The sequence below is a fragment of the Coenobita brevimanus genome, chromosome 117 (genome assembly GCF_032717465.1).
Source record: "Coenobita brevimanus isolate Jiangsu-jjx chromosome 117, ASM3271746v2, whole genome shotgun sequence".
NCBI classification, from domain to species: Eukaryota; Metazoa; Arthropoda; class Malacostraca; order Decapoda; family Coenobitidae; genus Coenobita; species Coenobita brevimanus.
In genome coordinates, this window is record NC_137070.1 from 2647547 (window position 1) to 2670863 (window position 23317).

Genomic DNA, 23317 nt, shown 5'->3' on the forward strand with positions numbered 1-23317 from the left:
TATTGTATTGCCAACTCTAACGTATGGAAGTGAAGCTTAGACATTGTTGGAAGGACACAAATCAAGAATGAGAGCAGCGGAATGAGTTATCTGAGAGGAGCATATGGAGTTACGTGGAGAGACACTGACAAATGAGGAAGTGTAAGTGTTGTGGTGTGGATGTGGATGTGACAGAAAGCGTTAGGAGATATACACTGAGGTAGTTTGGCCATGTGGGGAGGACTGCGAGCAAGAGACTAACGAGGAGACTGTATACGAGTGAGGTGGAGGCGGTGAGAAGTACGGGGAAGTCAAGGCCGAAATGGAGGGATGGAGTGGAGGGGTATATGAGAGAAGGGGGGTGTGAGCTCGAAGCAGGACAGTGAAATGGTGTCATACAGGGCGACGTGGAGGCGATTTGTTTGTGGTCACCCTTTACGGGATTGAGGCGTCTTGTAAAAGAGAGATTATGATCATTACCGAGCTTAGAAAATGGGAGGACTATAACCATCTAATTACCGGAGATTATGCCTTCCTCCCATACCCTGTAATAAAGGTCTCATAAAAACAGAGAGTTGTATGGTAAATGGTGATTCATAGCATAAGGAATGTCATCAGATCCAAGAGTAGAGTCATTACACTGCTGGGGAGCAGCACACAGTTCACATAGAATGAAGAAAGCATTATGGGGTTCTCCTCCATTAGATAAAAGGGAAATACCGAACTTTTCCTGTTGATGGCAAGAGAAGCTAAATGGCATGGTGGGATCTGATTTGAAAACATTATAAAAGTGACTGCCAGGGCTGAAGCTACCTCGGAGGCGTTGCATACAGAAGTCCCCTGGAATTTAAGTAGCACGGGAGGAGAAGGTGAATACTTGCCCGTTATTTTCCTCATCTTCTTCCAGATCAGTGGTAAAGGAGTCGACAAGGAGTCACATGAGACATAGTTTCTCCATGAGGTGCGACGTGAGCTTCTCAGAACCCTGAGATAACGAACTTTTTTCACGTATCTCCTACTAGCGGCAATGTATACACTTTTGGCCAAAGTACACACCTTGTTCCTCAAGGCACAGGTCTCCTACAGAACTTTCCAGACGTTCAAGGAATACTAGAAAAACTAACCTGATATACAGTAGATGTAAAATACTGTTCAGCGTCATCAACACTCTGAAAGTCAGGAACACTTCAGCCAATATTACAGTGTTCTACAAACTGCCCAGTCAGTCTTACCCAAACACCAGAGAGAGACAAGGTCCACCGGCACTGATTTGCATGACAATCACAATAGGGTAATGATCACTACCGTGCAAGTCAGGCAAAGTCTGAAAAGTCCATTGAACTGTCAGGGGAGACTAATGTAAGGTTGATCAAAGAAAAAGTATCATTTTGTACATAAAAATGCTTCGGCTTGCCAGTAGTCAGAAGAACCAAGTCCAAATTCTGAATCGAAAATGCAAGATCACCACGGGGATTACACACAGTATCACCCCACAAAGCATGATGCCCCATTAGGTCATCAAGGAGAACAAGTGGCCTAGGAAGCTGACGTATAAGGTGATCAAGCTCGGCACATGATACAAGTACAGGGGGTGATAAGTAAAGGCAACAGATTATGTAAGTCCTTTCCAGGTGTAACTGATATCTTACAACCTGTAGGGGGGACTACATAAAAAGATGTGAGTGGAATATCTGTGTGGCACAGAATAGCACAGTCACCTCAAGAACCACAGTCTACAAGAGGTCGCGAGTAGAAAATTGTATATCCTCCAGGAGCAGGAAGAGGCCTGTCTCCAACCATAGTTCCCTGAAGGCAGACACAGGAAGGGTGAAACTGACAGGAGTAGTTGAAGGTCCTCCCAATTGGCTCTAACCCCACTGCAGTTCCACTGCAGAGCAATGTTTCCCGGATCAGGCATAGCTGATTACTTTAATCCCTTAGAGGTGCAGGACTGCACAGCCCTGACAAGTGAATAGGTTTGGACTGATGCTTAGGAAGACCCCTAGAAAAGGACTGACCAGCGTACGGAACCCACACATTGTGCAGACCATCTGAAAGCAAACGTGTGGGCAAATATGAAGGAAGTTTTAGAGCATTCCTTTTCTGAGCAGGAAGAATCAATTACTTGGAAGGCGGCTTACAGGTTAGCGTAGGTGAAGTAGGACAGCCAGCACCATTAGCAGAAGCCTCAGAACTAGGGGCAGAGTTGACAGAACCAAAATCCTGTGAGGCTGACACTAACTTCACCCTGCACGTGACTAGGCTCCAGAGACTCCATGATAACAGGAACAGCAGAGACGTCCTCACAAGGTTCCATAACAGAGACCTTCGGTGGACAGTTCTCAGGCTCAAAGGACTCTGAATAACAACAGTGACTCTTCCCAGATACAGATGGAACTTCAGCCATGCTGGACAAGGCCGGACAGAGACACACATCAGCGAGGACGTCTCCCACCGCCACGGAAGGGTGCAAATCTTCCGCCACCAATGTGGGGACAGAAACAGTCTGAGAATAGGGTAAGCGAACGCCAATCTCACATCCACTACTGGCCTCAATGACAGCATTCCACAAATCACCAGACGGAAAAGTGAGCAATGGAACGTGTCGAGGCAACTTCTGAGACACTAAATGGTGCACAGGTGCTCAAGAAAGGGCAGACGCATAAGTAACCCCAGGCTGAAAGAACTGAATCTGGGCCCTCCTCTTCATTTCAGGAAATGATTCCTTCTCATGTCTATGAATGGTCAAAATCTCCTTCTCCAGACATTGGCAAGGATAGATTCGAGAAGATACAGCATTGAAGGTGCCCTGGACAATCATCAGTATGGCTCAGTTTGCCACAGAAGACCCAGGCACCAAGGAAGACCAGCCTATAAAAGGCGGCAAAAGCAGATAACGTGTCCATAACCCTGACAGTAGAAACACCACTCTGAGGTAGGCATGTACGGCTTCACAGGAAGTGACAGCCAAGTGAGTTTCACAGAAGCAGGCTAGGTTAACTTGTCAAATGTGAGGAGCAAGGTCAGAGTTGGAGTCAGAAAACCAACTATTTTCTTCTGCAGGCACTCAACAGTCTTCACACCAGAACACAGCAGTTCCTCCAACAGCATTGCCTCTGAGTATCGGAGGTCACGGGAGAAAATGACATGGTAGCATGAGGAATGAATGAAACATTTGCACCAGAACCAGAGGTCTTAGCCAGTAATCGAGAGCTCTTTTCCGGGGAGGACACCTCAGTAAGGATGCTTCCATCCCCTGAGAACAGATTTTAGGTTCCCAACCACAAGCTGAAACAATGGCAAGGTGTAAATTAAAGACATCAATGTCCAGCACTGATCTACCCACAAAGGATTTCAGCAGTAGACATTTTGCATACGACTCCACCACCGTTTTTTCTGGGCATAACCCAATAGCTAAACCAACCCAATGTGAATGCCTCCCAGTCCCAGTTCAATGCTGGGACAAAAGAAAATAATCCCCACGGGCCTCAAGGCTCAAGAGTGGCAATATGAGATGGAGTTTCTGAATAGCCAAGTATAGATGCAAGGTCGTCAACATTAGTACTATATATTCAAGCCATATATATATTTTTTTTTCTATGCGAGCAAGAATGAAGCAAAGGCTGAGCCCCCTAAATGCTCCTTCCAAGAAAAAAAAACAAAAACAACACAAAAGAGAGCCAAATTCAAGATCCATTCATTTCGAGATGCCTGGACACACTGCGATTGAAAGACTGGAGATCATAGGAAGTAGGAAATACAGACAGAGGGAGACAGTTCCAGAGATGACCTGTTGCATAAATGAAGGACTGGGAGTAATGGTTAACTCTTGCATTAGAGTGTTGGGCAGAAAAAGGATGAGTTTGTTGCCAGATGGGTGCAAGCAGACAGTTCATAGGAGTAGTGACCATTGAAGCAGCGATAGAAAAGAGATAAAGATGCAACAGTGCGGCGAAGAGACAGAGGTTGAAAGGAGCCAGTGAGAGGAGGAGAGTTGAGACGAATAGCCTTTGACTCCGCCCTATTGAGAAGAGCTGTATGTGGGGAGCCTCCCCACAAATGAGAGTTGTACTCTACAGAGGGGAGAATAAAATCCGTGTATAAAGTCAACAACTGTGCAGGGGAATGGAAAGTATGGAGTCGGAGTAGCACACCTAATCTCTTGGAAGCAGATTTTACAAGAGATGCAATATGATGTTTCCGAGATAAGACCCGTGTGAATGAATCCCAAAGCATGTTCAAGGATGATGCAGGATTGAGCTGGATATTATTAAACATTAGTGGGTTCTCCTGTGGAAAATTATGACGGGTTGGTAGCTGTAAAAACTGAGTCTTTGATGCATTAAAAGCAAAAAGATTATTTTTACCCCAGTCAGGGATACCAGCCAAGTCAGACATTATGTGTGCCATAGCCTCATCCCTTGTTTGTTGAAGTAACTGCTGAGATGGACATTGCAGAAACCTAATGGAAAGGTGAAGGGTGGAATCATCAGCGTATGAGTGGAGTGGATTAGGTGTACAGCTTAGAAGATCATTGATGAATAAAAGGAAGAAAGTTGGTGATAGGACAGAACCCTGAGGAACACCACTGTTGATAAATCTGGCCGTCTACAGCAGCAGCTATAGAACTACCAGAAAGGAAGCTATAGACGATGGCACAGATGGAAGGATAGAAACCATAAGAGTGCAGTTTGGAAATTAAAGATTTATGCCAGACTTGATCGAAAGCCTTTGAGATGTCAAGTGCAATGGCAAAGCTTTCGCCGAAGTCTCGAAAGGAGGATGACAAAGAGTCTAAATGGTAGGTGAGTCGATTACCAGTGGAGCGACCCTGACGGAACCCATACTGACGATCAGAAAGAGGGTTGTGATAGGAAAGATGATTTAAAAATTTTCTGTTAAGAATAGACTCGAAAACTTTTCGGACACAAGATGTTAAAACAATTGGATGATACTTAGAGGGTTGGGAATGGTCACCCTTCTTTGGGATTGGCTGAATGAGAGCAACCTTCCACCAAGAAGGAAAGGTACAAGTTGAAAGACAGAGGTGAGAGAGTTTAACTAGGCATGGTGTAAGCACTGAAGCACAGTTCTTGAGGACAACACGAGGGACTCCATCAGACCCATATGCCTTGTTAGAACTGAGCCCAGTGATGGCAGAAAATACATCACCTGAAGAAATTTCAATGTCAGCCATGAGGAAGTCAGAGGGGGGAAGTGATGGAGGAACAGCACCAGAATGGTCTAAGGTGGAATTCGAGGAGAAAGTCTGAGCGAAGAGATCTGCTTTATCAGTAGAAGAAATAGTTACAGAGCCATCAGAGTAGAAAAGAGGAGGCAAGGATGATGTGGTAATGTTATTAGAAAGGTTTTTGGCAAGGTGCCAGAAGGAGTAGGAGGAGTTCAAGCATTTAGTAGAGATGAAATTATTTTTAGCAGAGTAAAGAACAGACTTAGCACGATTCCAGGCAGAAACATAAAAAAGATGTGATTCAGGGGTGGGTTGGCTCTAGTACCATTTATAGGCCCTCTCCTTGTTGAGGACAGCATTAGAACAAGCGTGATTAAACCAAGGCTTTCTTGCATTTGTCAAAGGATATGAGAAAGGAATGTATGCTTCCACGCCCAAGAGAATTACCTCCGAAATGCGCAAGGCACATTCAGATGGCTCCTGATTGTGGAAGCAATAATCATTCCAGGGAAAATCAAAGAAGTACTGCTTGAGGGCCTCCCAATCCGTAGCTCCAAAGTGCCACAGACGACGTGTCTTTGGAGGGTCCACAGGCCGTACCGGAGCAATATGACAGGTCAAGGTAATAACATTATGACTGGAGGAGCCCAACGGAGAGAAAAAATTAAGAATTGGTTGTAAGGAAGAGATCAAGTATGTTGGAGCTCTCTCCAAGACGGTCAGGGATACGGGTAGGGTGCTGTGCAAGCTGCACTAGGTTATTAAGGATAGGAAAGATGTAGGCTTGTTCACCAGGTGGATCAGTGAAAGGAGAGGAGAGCCAAAGGTGGTGGTGAACATTGAAATCTTGTAGAATGGAGATTTCAGAGAAAGGAGAACTGGATAGAAAGTGTTCCATCATAGAAGTATGATAGTCGATGAATTTTTGATAATCAGTAGATTTAGGAGATAAGTAAACAGCGCAGATATATGCAGTCAGAGAATGACAGGAAAGCTGAAGCCAGAGGGTAGAGAATTCAGAAGAATCAAGTTCAGGAACACGAGACCAAGATAGGTCATTGCATACGTATACATCCACCTTTGGCTTTGAGATGAGTATGGAGAAAGTATGAGGATGCAGAAAAGGGTTTGCTGTCAGTTGCCTCAGACAGCTGAGTCTCCGTAAGGAAGAGAAGGTGAGGTTTAGAGGAGCAGAAGTGGTGTTCCATAGAGAGAAAGTTAGAGGAAAAGTCATGAATGCTGCAGAAATGAAGGAGTTAGACAGTGGATCCAGGCAGCTCAGAGAGTCGTCACCAGGAGAGGGGTGGATGGTGGGGGCATTAATGGTCCCCCCTTTGGGGGACTCTGCGGCATGGTATGGGTGTGCCATTTTCCATTTTTTTTTTTTTTTTTGAAAAGGAAGTGTAGTGTGTACTGTGTATGTAGATTGGTGTTGACAGAGGAACTTGTATTGGAGAGCATGCTGTCCTACCCTCCGTGTTACTGAAACACTGAAAAAGTTCAGCAAAGAGGAATGGTCAGGAACTAGTCCTGAGGGCTGATGAAATGGGCGCTCCAGCTCTCCCTGTCATCAGCTTTCCATCCACCTTGGGAGTACTGCCCTGCCCGACTGGTGCTACAGTTTACTCCTCAGCAAATGACACTTCTTTCCCTCACCCCTCCTCGCACTACAGATTCCAACAATGGGAGGCCATAATATCAGGGATAACACTGCTGCAGACCCCAGAGGTAATGAGGAAGTAGGTATATTGTAGGTAACCACCAGTGTGTCGATGCAAGGGTGACTCCACAATGATAGGAGCCACCAGGCCCCTCACTGCCCACTTGATCACAGCCAACAAGTGACCAGCTGATTGACCTGCTCCTCCAAGCCATGCCGCTCATCCAGCCAGAATAGGAGACCAAAGAGTTGTGTTGCTAGTTGCAGGGCACATTCTGTAGCATGGCTCAACACCCTGGACTCCCGTTTCCCAGCATTATGGGACTCAACACGTGGCAAACAGATGGGAAAGCAAACACCACACCCAAGATGTAAGCTGGGCAGGGACAAGCAACATCACCAACAGGGCATCTCTACCACTGATGCAGGGTGAGGGGGGGCTTGGTCCATGAGGCTGACAGATCCCAAACCTTACAAAGTTGGCATGCCTCTAGAATAGGTGGCGCTGCCAGCCATGCGTCAAGCTTCATCACCATGTCAAGGCGACCCCCCTCAGCAGGGCCAGTTTCAGTGACTTTGAACAATTTTTCAAGTCCAAAAAATGTCCAGAAATCATGAATGTTCAACCTCATTTTACTCCAAAACTATTATAGATACATGAATGTACAAGGAAATCCAGTGGCGAAATTTTTTTCCAAGAATGATATTTCAGATTTCCCTCTACTCAATTACTCTTCCATACAGGAAGAACCAAAACATTTATTTGGCTCTGGGCCAGATCTGTATTCTTTTTCGTGGGAGTTTGACCAACTGTTTTTGAATTATAAAAAAAAAACTATTCTCATAGGTGGAGGTCAGTAACTGTCTCTGATAATTACAGTCTTCTAATTATTGTAGAACTGCACGCACGGCGGGGTGAACCCGACACCACCACCCCAGGAGGAGAGAGTGAGGGGATGATACCCACCCCACAAGGAGACGACGGAGGGGCTGATTTACCTGGCTCAACATCCCGGCAACAACGACATATCTCCCTCGTGACTCGGCGCCTCTCTTCTGCACAGCCAGACCATTCGGCAGTGTGCAGGGAAAGTACACTACTCTCCAGCGGAGGGAATGCTCACCAGAATCGGAGTGGGACTTGCAATGACAAGCTCCCAAGCACACCCTCGGATGCCGAGTCCTTTGGATTGGCCTCCTATTTGACTTTTGACTCAGGAGGAGCCTCTAGGGTTGCTCTCCCCCTGCCTCGACCCACGGAGGGCACGCTTCACTGGAGCTGTGGTGTAAGCCAAGAGAGTTCACCCAGCTTCTTCCTCCTGAAGTTGCAGGTACAATACCTTCCCCGATGGAAGGAGGGCACGCCCCACCGGAGCTGTGGTATAAGCCGCAAGAGTTCGTCTGACCTCGTCCTCCTGACGTCCCAGGGACAGGTAGCTCCTTCCCAATGAAAGGAGGGCATGCTCCAATAGGGCTGTGGTGGAAGCCAAGAGAGTACGCCCGACATCTTCCTCCCGACATCTCAGGGGCAGGAGACTCTAGCCCTACAGCAGGAGCACAGACTCCGCTGGAGCCGTGTCTACCTCCGGAGTGGCCTGTGGGTGCCCGCTCCCAGTCGCCGGAACCGGCAGTGTCCAGGAGAGGCTCCCCCAATCTCTCCTGCGCCCCTGACCCTCGTAGGAGCACAGGCAGGTCCCAACGGAGCTGTCTGATGGAGGGAGTCACCTCTGGCTCAGACTACCTCCCCTGTGGCAGAGGGAGGCACCTCTCCCCCAGCTCTCTCCTCAAGAGGCTGAGGCTTATTACCCTACAGGCTCCCCACCTGAGTCCAGCCCAGGCAAGGCATCCGTGAGGCCTGGCATCTGGTCCCTCCAGCTGCGCCCTCCCCCAGTGCTGACGGGCTCCACCAGAACCAGAGACCACAGTCCAACCCTGATGGCCTCCCTCTGCAACCGAGGCCATAGCCCCTGGAGTCAGCGGGCCTCCCCAGGTGCTCACCATGGCAGCAGGACTTCCCCCGGAGTCTGTGGCCACAGTCCCTCCCTGATGGTTGCCCCTGATGGGCATGAAGGCCGCCCCACCCAGACGCCGCCCTCCCCCCGGCCGACCCTAGGCCTGGGCCTCCCTCGGTCCCTTCCCTGGACCCCGACGATGACTAAGGACCAACGGCATGCCGCCTGACTGTTGGCCCTCTTCAGCCCCAGTCCAGAGAGCTCTGCCTCCTGTAGGGCTGATGCAGCTAGGGAGCCACCCCATATGCTGCCCCACTCCTCCCGGACCAGTTGTAACTCCAAGGGCCACGCTTTCCTGTGTAGCTCCCCAGACAGCCCACCTCCCATGCCTGGCCACCACCTGGAGCTCCCAGCATAGGTCCTCCCACCCATGGGCTGTGTTCTCCCCTCTGCCTGAACTGTGAGTAACAGGTCTTGTGATTATACACTTCCCACAGTGTTGTGGACTCCATCCCCAGTGAACCAACTAGGTGACGTTTCCCCCACGTGGAGTGCCCCCCCCCAGTGTTCCTCCTCCCGCCCCCGTGTTCCTCTATCCCCGCCTTCTCTCGGTACCCCCCCCAAGTGAATTGAGTACCTGTGACCCATACACAGAGTGTCTAACTTCCCCCAGGGGATGGTTTCCCCCAGGCAGCAAAAAACCCACATCAGTGTCATTCACCAGAAAACAGCAATACCCCAGTGCATCCTCCCCTCCCTCGGCCCCGTCCCAGCAAAAGATAGACCCTCCCTAGCCTCACTAATAACCCCCCTTCTCTCCCCCTCTCAAAATATACATTGTATACTCTCGTCCTGGGTGATGCGTGCATAGTCTAAGTTTAGCTAGGGTCTCCGTATATGTCACGCGGGTATATTATATTAGCTAGGACCCATCTATGTCACGCGAGAACCTAGGCTTAAGGACCTGACTATACAAGCTGTCCCTGTGGATATACTGGGTTGTGTTGTCTGTAAATATGTTGATGGCGATCTACTTAATATCTTGGTGAGATATTGCCTGTGACACTGTGTGCATAGAGTCATACTCCAGGAAAGTGTAAACCCATCTATAAGACATGTATGCTGAACTAGGTGGACAGTGATGTTATAAGTATCAGTGTATGGTGTTGTATAATCACAGCTTTTGTTATAGAACTGTGTGTGTAATTGTTTGCTGGTAATATAACAGTGTACCTTTTGACACGTGGTGTTTGTGTTTTCCCTTCCTTGCTAGTACTGACCCGGTCAGGACCTAAAATTACAGGACTGCACTGTGACTGAACCCGAGAAGGCGGGACTCAGAACACACTGCATAACAATTATTATAATTACTGTTTCGTCACTTTACGTCTCTGATTTTCGTCGTACTTATTGAGGAAGTACAGCACTGTGACTATATTGCAATGACCCAGTATCAATGACCTTGACATATTTTTCAAAGTCACAGGTCCAAAAATTTCCAGAATCATGAATCTTCAATCTGATATCATTCCAAAACTACCATAGTTTGGTAAGCATGGAAGAAAATCATATGATAAATCTTTTTTCCTAACATTTTTATGGAAAAACTTTGAAGGTGGTTCATGATTGACAGTATGAAATTTGTGATACCCCAGTTGTCAACAATTCTCAGTTGTTCTTCCATACAGAAAAAAAAAAAAATAAATAAGGTATTTCTTTGCCATTAGAAGTTTGGTCTAAGACGAGGACTTTATGGTGGCAGTCAGACGAATGATTTTTTAGTTATTACAAAAAACAGAATTTTCATAGATGGACATTAGTAACTGTCTCTAACAGTTACAGCCTACTAGTTATTATTATTATTATTATTATTATTATTATTATTATTATTATAGTTGTTGTTGTTGTTGTTGATGATGATGATGTATGCCACCACCCACTTCACCACCACTACCATCTACACACCACATCAGTCACCATCGAATCCTCCACATGACCCCCACCAGAAACACAATCACCACCACTCAATACGAGTCCATCACCACAACATCTCTCACAGTTTCTCACCAACCCTTTCACCTTCTCCCCCTCCCCTTACACCACCTTCACTTCTCCATTCACCACCGCAGTATCCCCTTGCATCATTATAACCATCGCCATCTCACTCTCCTTCACTGTCAGCACCACCTTCTGCCCTTCACCTTGCACCATTATCCCCCCCTCCCTTCATCACCACCATCTCAACACCACCACCATCTCTCTACGGAGTAGACTGTCGCATCAGTCGAGAAGGGCAGTATTCCCAAGGTGGATGGAAAGCTGATGACAGGGAGAGCTGGAACTCCTGTTTCATCAGCCCTCGGGACTAGTTCCTGACCATCCCCCTTTGCTGAACTTTTTCAGTGTTTCAGGAACACAGAGAGTAGGCCAGCATGCTCTCCAATACAAGTTTCTCTAACTGTCAGCACCAAACTATATGCACAGTACACACTACACTTCCTTTTCAAAATTAGAAAAGAAAATTGGTGACTAATAACCAATCCTTGGAGTCCCCAGGGGAGCGGGACCATAAATGCCTCCTCCACCTGCCCTCTCCTGGTGACGACTCAACGAGCTGCCTGGAACCACTGATTGACTCACTTCGTTTCTGCAACATTCCCGGCCTTTCCTCTAATTTTCCCTCTGTTGAACACCACCTCTCCTCCTCTAAACCTAACCTTCTCTTCCCAGCTGAGACTCAGCTGTCTGAGGAAATTGATAGCAAACACTTTTCTGTATCCTCCTACTTTCTCTACTGTATACTCAGTTCAAAGCCAAATGTTATGTATATGTATGCAACAACATGTCTTGCTCTTGTGTTCCTGAACTTGATTTTTCTGAATTTTCTACTCTTTGGCATCGGCTTTCATGTCATTCTCTGACTAAATATATCTGTACTGTTTACTTATCCCCTAATTCTACTATGGAAAGTTCTTCGACTATCTTACTTCTATGATGGAACAAATTCTCTCCATTTCTTCGTTCTCTGAAATTCCATTGTAGGAGATTTCAATGTTCACCACCACCTATGGCTCTCCTCTCCCTTCACTGATCCACCTGGTGAACAAGTCTACATCTTTTCTATCCTTAATGACCTAGAGCATCTTGTACAGCACCCTACCCGTATCCCTGACCGCCTTGGAAAGAGCTCCAATATATTTGACCTCTTCCTTACATCTAATCATTCTGCTTACACTGTTACTCTTTATTTTCCATTGGGCTCCTCCAATCACAACCTTATTACCTTAACCTGTCCTATTGCTCCGGTACGGCCTGTGGACCCTCCTAAGAAATGTCAATTGTGGCACTTTGGAGCTGCAAATTGGGAGGCCATCAGGCAGTACTTCTTTGATTTCCCTGGAATGATTATTGCTTCCATGGCCGGGAGTCATCTGAGTGTGCCTTGCGCATTATGGAGGTTATTCTCTCAGGCATGGAAGCATACATTCCTTTCTCATATCCTTTGACTAACGCAAGAAAGCCTTGGTTTAATCACGCTTGTTCAAATGCTGTCCACAACAAACAGAGGGCCAATAAAAGGTACCAGAGCCAACCCACCCCTGAATCACATATTTCTAAATGTTTCTCCCGGGAATCGTGGTAAGTCTGTTCTTTGCTCTGCTGAAAATAATTTCATCTGTACTAAACGCCCTCAACTCTCCAACTCGAATTCTTCCCGCTCCTTCTGGCACCTTGCCAAAAACCTTTCTAACAACTTTACCTCATCATACTTCCCTCCTCTTTTCTACTCTGATGGCTCTGTAGCTATTTCTTCTACTGATAAAGGAGATCTCTTTCCCCACACTTTCTCCTCCAATTCCACCTTAGACGATTCCGGTGCTACTCTTCCATCACTTCCCTCCTCTGACTTACTGATGGCTGACATTGAAAGTTCTTCAACTGATGTATTTTCTGCCATCACTGGCCTCAGTACTAACAAGGCCTATTGGCCTGATGGAGTCCCTCCTGTTGTCCTCAAGACCTGTGCTTCTGTCCGTACACCCTGCCTAGATAAACTCCTTCGCCTTTGTCCATCAACTTGTACCTTTCTTTCTTGGTGGAAGTTTGTTCTCCTTCAGCCAGTCCCAATGAAGGGTGACCGTTCCCAACCCTTTAACAATCTTCCATTTGCTTTAACATCCTGTGTTTCAAAAGTTTTCGATTCAATTCTTAACAGAAAGATTTTAAAGCATCTTTCTTAACACATCCTTCTTTCTGATTGTCGGTATGGGTTCCGTCAGGGATGCTCCATTGGCGATCTTCTTACCTACCTTTCAGACTAATGGTCATCCTCCTTTCGGGACTTTCGCGAAAGTTTTGCCATTGCACTTGACATCTCAAAGGCTTTCAATAAAGTCTGGCATAAATCTTTAATTTCCAAACTGCCCTCTTACGGATTCTATCTTTCTATCTGTACCTTCATCTATAGCTTCCTTTCAGCCGTTCTATAGCCGCTGTTGTAGACGGCCATCGTTCTTCTAGATTTATCAACAGTGGTGTTCCTCAGGGTTCTGTCCTATCACCAATTCTCTTCCTTTTATTCATCAATGACCTTCTAAGCTGTACATCTAACCCTATCCAGTCGTATGCTGATGATTCCACCCTTCACCTTTCCATTCGGTTCTCGCAACATCCATCTCAGCAGTTACTCCAAGAAACAAGGGATGAGGCTATGGCACACCTAATGTCTGACTTGGCTGGTATCTCTGACTGGGGTAAAAATAATCCTGTTGTTTTTAATGCATCAAAGACTCAGTTTTTACACCCATCAACCCGAGAAAATCTTCAACAAGATTACTCACTGATGTTTACTAATATCCAGCTCAATCCTGCATCATCCTTGAACATGTTTGGGGTTTCATTCACTCGGGACTTATCATGGAGAGATCATACTGCATCTCTTGTAAACTCTGCTTCCAAGAGATTAGGTGTGCTACTCCGACTCCATATCTTCCTTTCCCCTGCACAGTTGTTGACTTTATACACGGGTTTTATTCGTCCCTGTGTAGCGTACAACTCTCATTTGTAGGTAGGCTCCCCACATACAGTTCTTCTCAATAGGGTAGAGTCAAAGGCTTTTTGTCTCATTAACTTTCCTCCTCTTACTGGCTCCCTTCAACCTCTCTCTCTTCGTCGCACTGTTGCATCTTTATCTCTTTTCTATTGCTACTTCAATGGTCACTGCTCCTCTGAACTGTCTGCTTGCATCCCTCCACCTCTATGACGGGTGCATAGCACCCACCTAGCAACAAACTCTCATCCCTTCTCTGTCCAACTCTCTAATGTAAGAGTTAACAGTTACTCCCAGTCCTTCATTTATGCAACAGGTCAGCTCTGGAACTGTCTCCCTCTGTCTGTATTTCCTACTTCCTATGATCTCCAGTTTTTCAAACGCAGTGTGACCAGGCATCTTGATATGAATGAATCTTGAAGTTGGCCCTCTTTTGTATTGTTTTTGTTTTTATTCTTAGGAGGAACGGTTTGCAGGCTCCTGGCCTTTGGTTCCTTCTTCCTTGCAAAAAGAAAAAAAAATACATAACTCACCACCACCATCTTCCCCTACATCACTCACCAAAACCATCTCCCTTTGCATGACTCTCATCACCATCATCAATCTCTCCCTCATTTTCACCACAACCATCAACCACCCCATCCCTGTTACCATCACCATCTCGTACTACATCATTATCATCACCACCATTTCCCCCTCCATCACTGTTACCACCACCATCTCCCCCTCCATCACTGTTACCACCACCATCTCCCCCTCCATCACTGTTACCACCACCATCTCCCCCTCCATCACTGTTACCACCACCATCTCCCCCTCCATCACTGTTACCACCACCATCTCCCCCTCCATCACTGTTACCACCACCATCTCCCCCTCCATCACTGTTACCACCACCATTTCCCCCTCCATCACTGTTACCACCACCATCTCCCCCTCCATCACTGTTACCACCACCATCTCCCCCTCCATCACTGTTACCACCACCATCTCCCCCTCCATCACTGTTACCACCACCATCTCCCCCTCCACCACTGTTAGCACCACCTTCCTCACACGACCTTTCCTGAAAAGTCTAACGGCCGTAGTCTTAAACTGTGGGCAGGCGTTCACCTTGCCCTATCCGTATCTTTTGGAAGTCTTAACGCATGAAAGGGAGAGCGTTCCCCGGTGAACGGGAGAGGATTACCACAGCGTAGTACTGGAATCCGCGGGGAGTCTCATAGCACCTCTTCGCATGCCCCTTCGTCATATTATAACAGCCTTGTGCAAAGAAAACTACGTTGAATTTGAAGGGCCCTATGGTGTGTGTGATGGGAATTTTAATTTCATGATAAAAACATCGCGTAAAGAAAAAAAGAAGCGTTTAATATTTCTATCGTTTTAAAAGACTTCATCGCTTCTCTGGAGATGGTTAATTTACGACGAGATGAAAACAAAGACGAGATACTGTATCCGATTTTTATTTCTCAATTTTTCTGCCAAGCTGTTTATCAGATATGGCGCATGATACTTTTCTAATTAGTTTGATTAGCACGTGAAATAATTCCTACAGTAAAGAATGGCCGAGTACTACCTAAACAGACGACTGGTGCACACCAAGTCTCATGTTTGCGTTCGGTGAGCTTTTGCAAGTCCGCACTATTTTGTTTTTGCTTGGCAATATGTTTTTCTGGTGTATTTTGGTGTGATTTGAACGAATTTGGCGTGTATTTTCGGTGTTCGTAATTGGTTTTCAAATTACCCCCCCCCCCTGTCTTGGGGGGTGGGATGTCAGAGTTCTACTATCTACAGGCCGACGCCCTAATCCCACAAAGGGTGGCCGCAGACAAAACGCCTCCAAGTCGCTCTGTCACCCACCATTTGACTACCCTCCCCCCAGCTCACCCGCCCTCCCTCATATACCTCTCAACTCCATCCCTCCACCTCATCCTCGGTCTACCTCTCCCTCTCCCTCCCTCCACCTCACCTACATACACCCTCTTAGTCAGTCTTTCATTCTCTATTCTCTTCACATGTCCAAACTACCTCAGTGTATTTCTCCTAATCTTTTCAACCACATCCACATCCACCCCACAACGTTCCTTCACTTCTTCATTCGTCAACCTGTCCCTCCACGTCACTCCACATGCTCCTCTCAAGTAACTCATTTCCACTGCTCTCACTCTTGACTTGTTCCTCTCTTGCAAGGTCCATGCCTCGCTTCCATACGTCAGGGTAGGGATCACAATACTATCATGCAGTGACTTCTTAACTTCCATACTCACCTCCCTATTTCTCATCACTGCTTTCAGTGTACCAACAACCTTTCTTCCCTGCTGTACCCTTTCATGCACTTCATCCCCCAAAGTTCCATCCCTACTCATCACACTACCCAAGTACTTGAATGCACTCACATTCTCTATATCCTCACCATCCAACCTCACTGCACACTCTGTGACTTCATTCCTCTCAATCACCATAACTTTACTTTTGTTTACATTAACTTTCAGATTCCTCCTCCCACACACTGTCCCAAATTCATTCACCAAACCTTGCAACTCCCATTCATCTTCACTCAACAGTACTGTATCATCAGCAAACAACAACACCGGAAGCTTCCAAATCTCACCCTCATTCATTAGAGCCACCCCCACATCCACTGCCCTACCCTGCACCTCCTTTACAACCCTATCCATGTATATATTAAACAGCCATGGAGACATCACACAACCCTGTTTCAGTCCCACATTGAGATCAAAGAACTCACTCAGAGTTCTGAGTGGGAATAATGACAAAAACAAGCACTTGGGGCAGAAATATAGTCAAAATCGGTAAGACCAGCCAAGGCATATTCGTTGGTTATTACTGACAGCATGAACCCCTCTGAAGCTGTCTGATACCAAATTTTTCCTACAGTACAGGTTCTCTAAAGCCTGTATGCATACTCTTATAAAGAATAAGAACAAATGCCAGTCTTTAATAATAGATGAGGTAAGAATTGCAAATATTAAGAGATTATCTTGTGTATGAATCTTAGAAACTGTCATATCTATTGTGTTTATTTTAAGATTTTGAATTTTGAAAGCAGTGTTACCAACTCTTTGCCGCGCCTACCCACACGAAGGGGTGCGCTCTCCCGCTTTCAAGATTACCACTTATGTTGAAGGTGTGAGCTTCCACCTCGAGCGGGGTGCGGGAAGGGTAACCCCTGCCCTCAGTTTCAAGACTACGGGCGTAAGGCCCATTACCCACCACTCCACCACTAACTTCCACCACTTCCAACTTTCAGCACCTCTAACTTCCACCACCACGAACTTCCACCACTCTACACAAATCCACTGCCACTACCACTACCTTTCATCACCACTGCTAACTTTCACCACCAAAAATAACCATCACCACTGGACCTGGAACGGTGTTGTCTTCGCCGTGGGTCTACCTTCAAGAGACTGTCGAAGCAGAGGAGGACAGCATGGGGGCCAAATCACTGCAAACCCCCCTGGTCCCTCACGGGGCCCGAGAACCTGGGAGTGGCTTCGGTCACCAGGACAAGTACCACATCTCTCAACACAACACACACAACAACACCGTTATTTCTACACCTAGAAATGACTCCTCGGCGGTTATTTCGACTGCTTTTAGCCTGTGACATTGAGAGCAATCCGGGACCCATCAACAAATATACATGTCCAACATGCTCAAAACCTATCACTTCAAACCGACAGACAAAGGTTCCAGTTCAGTGCAGTTCTTGCAAGAACTGGACCCACTACACTTGAGCAACACTTGCATCCAGAAAATATTAAACAAACACCTGGACCTGCTCCTTATGCTCCTTCCCCTCACCCACTAACCCAACCCCCCCACCAACCCAACACCTACTTCCTCCACACCTCCTCAGCCTAACCCACCGATCCTTCCCACATCATCCAACCCCCCAACTCCTACCATTCCACCCCAGTCTAATTCACCCCAACCCTTACCTATATCACAACCTTCTCCTACCCCTTCCTCTCCCCCCACACCCCCACCTCCCCCCCGTGCTGCAGCACCAAACACACATCGCACACACAATATAAACATTCTTCAAATAAACATAGATGGCATAAACACAAAAAAACAACAACTCACACAATTCATAACACAACAATACATGCACATTGCCATCTTACAAGAAACAAAATTACGCAGAACACAAAAAACACCTACATTTCATAATTTCACCACCATTAGACAAGACCGGGTCGACGGCAGTGACAGTGGACTCACCACCCTGGTACATCTATCCATCAACTTTTCAGATACTAGTACACACACAAAGTCACCTCTCCCCCCACATGACACCACAACAGAAATCTATCTATCTATCTATAGCCCGACGCCCTAATCCCGCAAAGGGTGGCCGCAGACATAACGCCTCCGAGTCGCTGTCACCCACCATTTGACTACCCTCCCCCCAACTCACCCCCCCTCCCTCATATACCTCTCAACTCCATCCCTCCACCTCATCCTCGGTCTACCCCTCCCTCTCCCTCCCTCCACCTCACCTACATACACCCTCTTAGTCAGTCAGCTAAAATAAGCACTGGTAACAAATCACACATAACAATCGCCATTAAATTCATTCCCCCCCCAATCGTCCCCCACAGTACCACACAATCGTCCTCCACAAGTACACCACATCACTAACATACCCAACATTATCCTGGGTGGTGATTTCAACGCCAAGGCGTCGGCCTGGCATGTCAAGAACACTTACACAGACAGAGGGCTGGTACTACAAGCCCAAACAGATAATCTTTTCATAAGCAATAATCTCCATCAACATACCCATATCCCACACAAAGCCCTCTTCCTCCCATCATCCCCAGACGACACTTCTGGCTCCCCAAACCTCGCCCCCACAGCATCCTGGCGAGTGGTCAAAACCCTTGGCTCTGACCACCTCCCAATCATCATCACTACCAAAACCAAAATCACTGCAGCTGGCCAAAGATACACATACACTAATTATAATTAGCCAACCGGGAGGCCTTCACAACTGAAACAGAACACTTTGAAACATTAAATAGTACATCCATCACAAACATCAACAGCGCTGTGCACACTTTCAATACAATTATTCAAAATGCAGACAAAAGACACATCCCTAGAGGCAACCGAAAGAGATACAACCTCAACTTCATACCAGAGATTAAAGGCCTCATTAGTCAGCGGGACACACTACGACACTCCCCAACACCCCATACACAAGACACCGTACAACAACAAGAGCTCAACACTCAAATAAACAATAAAATATCAAAGCAGCAAACACTAAATTGGAATAATTTTCTCCAAACACTTGATCACAAAACAAACACCAGCAAACTCTACAAAACACTAAACAGCATCACACTCTCCAACAGCAACACTACACAATCACACGCTGCCATCACAACAATAGACACCATACCTATAAACAAACAACAAGCAAACACTCCCATCAATCACTTTTCACATGTCAGCCATCTAAACCCCCATCGCAACGACCGACGTGTCATCCGACGCAAGAAACAGTTTCCCACAGACCCAGATTTCGCACCTTTCACTTACAATCAGACGAAGCACATCATTGGCAACCTTCAGCACTCATCTTCCTGTGGACAAGACAACAAAAGCAACATACACCTTAAACACCGTGGACCACAAGGCATACAAGCACTCACCAACATATCAAACTACAGCTACTCACACAACATAATACCCAACATCTGGAAGCATGGCACTATCATCACTATCTCCAAACCCAACAAAGATCCCATGTTACCTTCCTCACACCGCCCCATCACACTCTTCTGCACCCCCTCCAAAGTCACTGAACGACTGGTATTACAACTAGTTACACCTTACACCCTCCTAGCCCCATCACAACATGGTTTTAAGCTACTACACTCCACAAACACTCTTCTTACAGACCTTACAGAGAGAGTTTTTGATGGCATCAATTCATCTAGGTCACCACACAGAACACTCCTAGTCACACTAGACATTAGCATAGCTTTTGATGCCATCCCCTGCCACAACCTCACAAACAAAATATTCAACACAAACATGCACAATAGCACAAAAAGATGGCTGGCAAACTACTTAGCAGGCAGATGTGTACATGTAACATTTGCTGGTTAGTAATCGAACATCAGAAACTTCACAAATGGCGTCTCCCAAGGATCTGTTTTGTCTCCTACTCTCTTTAACCTATACATGCACGACATACCCACACCCCACACATCACAAATACACATAGCTTCCAATGAGGACGACATAACACTTACATGTACACACCAAAATGCAAACACAGCCACGCACATCCTCCAACCTTACTTCAACACACTACACGAATGGTTCACCACAAACCGGCGCAAAATAGCCTCAGCCAAATCTACAGTGACGCTTCTCACAAACTGGACAGCAGAACACAGTCACATTCCACACCGCACGATAATTAACACTCCCCTACCACACACACATACACACACAAAATCCTTGGTGTAACATACAATACATCACTGTCATTTAAACAACACATCACCAGCATTAAAGATAAATTAACACCAAGACCCATTGCCTTAAGGTCACTTGCCCATACAACATTTGGACACAACAAAGAAACCACCACCACAGTATACAAACAATATATACGTTCAGTGATGAATTATGTAAGCCCTGCTTGGGCTCCTAACCTCAGTAAAACACACTACAACACTCTACAGACTATACAGAACAAGGCCCTAAAAATAATCACAGGCTGCACAGCTACTACACTCACAAGCCACCTACACGAAGAAACCCAAATCCTCAAAGTCAAGGATCATCTAGACATGAGAGACACCCAAATTCATGCCGCAGCCTCCACAAACCCACACCATCCACTACACTACATGGCAGCACATCCACACACACCAAGGAACATCAAAACAACACACAGCACATGATATCACACACAAATACTGTCATCTCTCCCCCTTCGCCCTCCTCAGACCAGTTTCCACAAGCATATCCGTACTCAGATTACTCGCTGCTCCATTCAGTCACTCAAAGACAACACACAGCTCCATGCACGGCCTCCTGATATCCACCCTTCTGAATCCTACCTCCCTCGTGAGGACAGGGTCCACCTGGCCAGGCTGAGATGCGGGCATCATTCAGCCCTCTTGAGTTACCAGAAGAGGCTGGAAGACTCCGTCGCTGATGCCTGTCCAGGATGCAGCACAGCACCCCATATTATTAAGCACATTATGCAAGACTGCACTGCACACAATCACCTACACCAACAACACAATATACACTCCTTGAGAGCTCTGTGGGAAAGCTCGGTCTCGGCCGTGACCTTCCTTAGGGACTCAGGGCTGTTTGGCCTGACTGCCTAGGGAACAAATACTACTACCACAACTGCTATCACCATTACTACTACCGCCACCACCATCCACCGCCACCACCATCACTATCCACCACCACCACCACCACCACACTCTCCCTTCACAATCCTCCTCAACCTCTCAGGTCTCTTCAGAGTCCAGCCAGGTAATGTTTCGTAATGTTCTTTAACCAGAATACCAGGAACGGTGCTTCACTCTGGACGAGGACGCCAATGACGGCTTAACAGTGACGAACTTCTTTCCTCTGTACAGATGTGTTGCCTACAAACTGGACCGGGTAATACCTCTTGCTTCTCTCAGTCTCTGCTGGATTGTCGCTTTTTATTCATTATTTCTCCTAGGTTATTATCATGTGTTTTTTTATCCCCTTACTCTTTCTTTCACTTCATAACTGTGTTATTTGTTTCCCTCATGACTCCATTATTTTACCCTTGACTATATTTTTTATCCCATGCTTATATTATTTTTTTATGCCATAACCCAAAGACTGTTTTTTACCCCATGACTCTTTCTTTATGTCATGACTAGTTTCTTTACCCAGTCACTTTGTTCTCCCAAAACTATTTCATCTCTCAACCCCATGATTATTTTTTACACGGTGACTTTTTCATTTGTCATCAAAAGACTTTTTATTTTTTTTAATTTAGGAAACAGTTCTGTCACCATCAAACTAGTCAGCGTTATTTAAATCAGCTCTACCTATATAATTTGTTTTATACTTTTGTACAGTACTGTAATCTACGCTTAAATCCCCTCTCTTCAATTCTCTTTCCTAAACTGAATCAGATTTTGTTAGGTACACAAAATAAAAAAAAAAGTCACTGTACTGGAGAAAATCTCATTTGATTCACCATACAGTATTTTAATTTCTTCAGTTAAAAAGATCTGTAAGGCACCTCAATGCTCTTTTTACATTAGCCTGGGCCAAAATTACCATCTTCAGCTTGAGTACTGACTTCTAACAACCGATTATCACCAGAATATGAGGGTAGCCATGAAGACGTGCTATGGGAAGAATGCCTAGCTATAACATTGTCTTGCTCTGCCACTGAGCTACATGAAATAAGCTGCAAAAGAACCAAAATCTGGACCAAGTTAAGATGGAAGAACTCTAGTGGTGATGGAGTTATTGAAGGCTGTATCTAACACACTTTAGTTCGAAAGTCCTCTCAATCTACAAAATATTGTCTAAATAAAAGAAAAACGAAGTTTACTGAGACATTAATAGTTACCAAGATACAGTTGGTGATGTTTTACGAACCGGATACGTAATACATCCAGCCAAAGATACTAACTTAATTACTTTAGTCTAATAATGTATTCTTCTTGCCAGGCCCAGACGGCTTTATTAACCCTAGAATAGATTTTTCGGACTGCAAGGGGTCAGACGTGGGTTTTATACGTCACTATGGCTTTTATTTGATTGTATTTTCATTTATTTTCATTTCCCGAACGGTTGAGCATTGGACCCAGGCTGAAAAAACGTTTTATTATTAAAAAAAAAAAGAAACTATTCATAGTAGCTCATAACGGGTGAGAATTGTGTTCACGTTGATGCAGCATTTTTGTCTCGAAATTAGCCCAGAAAATTAAATATAATCCTCTCCCCTCCTACAGCTGTACTGAATTGCTGATAACTGCCCAACCCGTCTAGCAGCGGAGTCCAGCTTACTATTGCATTAGTCTCTGAGTCACTCGTTGTACTAGGAGATAATTGGGCCAGACTGGAGCCCACAGGGCGGCTCCAACAATCTTCCCTGTGTCTGACTGGATGCTAAACGATGTGGTCTAGGGATCTCAATCATACTCAGATAGGTTTTTCAGTTAAGGTTGATTTTGTGAATACCTTAAGATTCTTCGAGAATATGAAGTCAAATTCTTGAAACAATCTCCGTATAGTAGTCTTAAATCATTCTTGGTCCTTTCAAGGCCAAGAGTCCCAAAGGGTCAGGCAATACACTGTTTGGATTTTCTAGTTAGAGGAATGAGAGAAACAGCCACAGTGTCAGCTTCCTTATTAACCGCATTATTTGTAGAATGGAGGGCACCTGTAAACAGGTGCATGGATTTTATTCTTTTGTTTTC

At 45.8% G+C, this 23317-nt stretch overlaps 1 protein-coding gene across 1 annotated transcript in view; it reads left to right on the plus strand.

Moving 5' to 3' along the window:
* Positions 1-23317, plus strand: part of LOC145419050 (uncharacterized) — a 94238-nt gene that overhangs the window by 68684 nt on the left and 2237 nt on the right. Inside the window, exon 5 of the mRNA XM_080287296.1 lies at positions 21406-21509. Coding sequence (XP_080143422.1) covers positions 21406-21509 — 104 coding nt within the window. The remainder of the gene's footprint in view (positions 1-21405; positions 21510-23317) is intronic.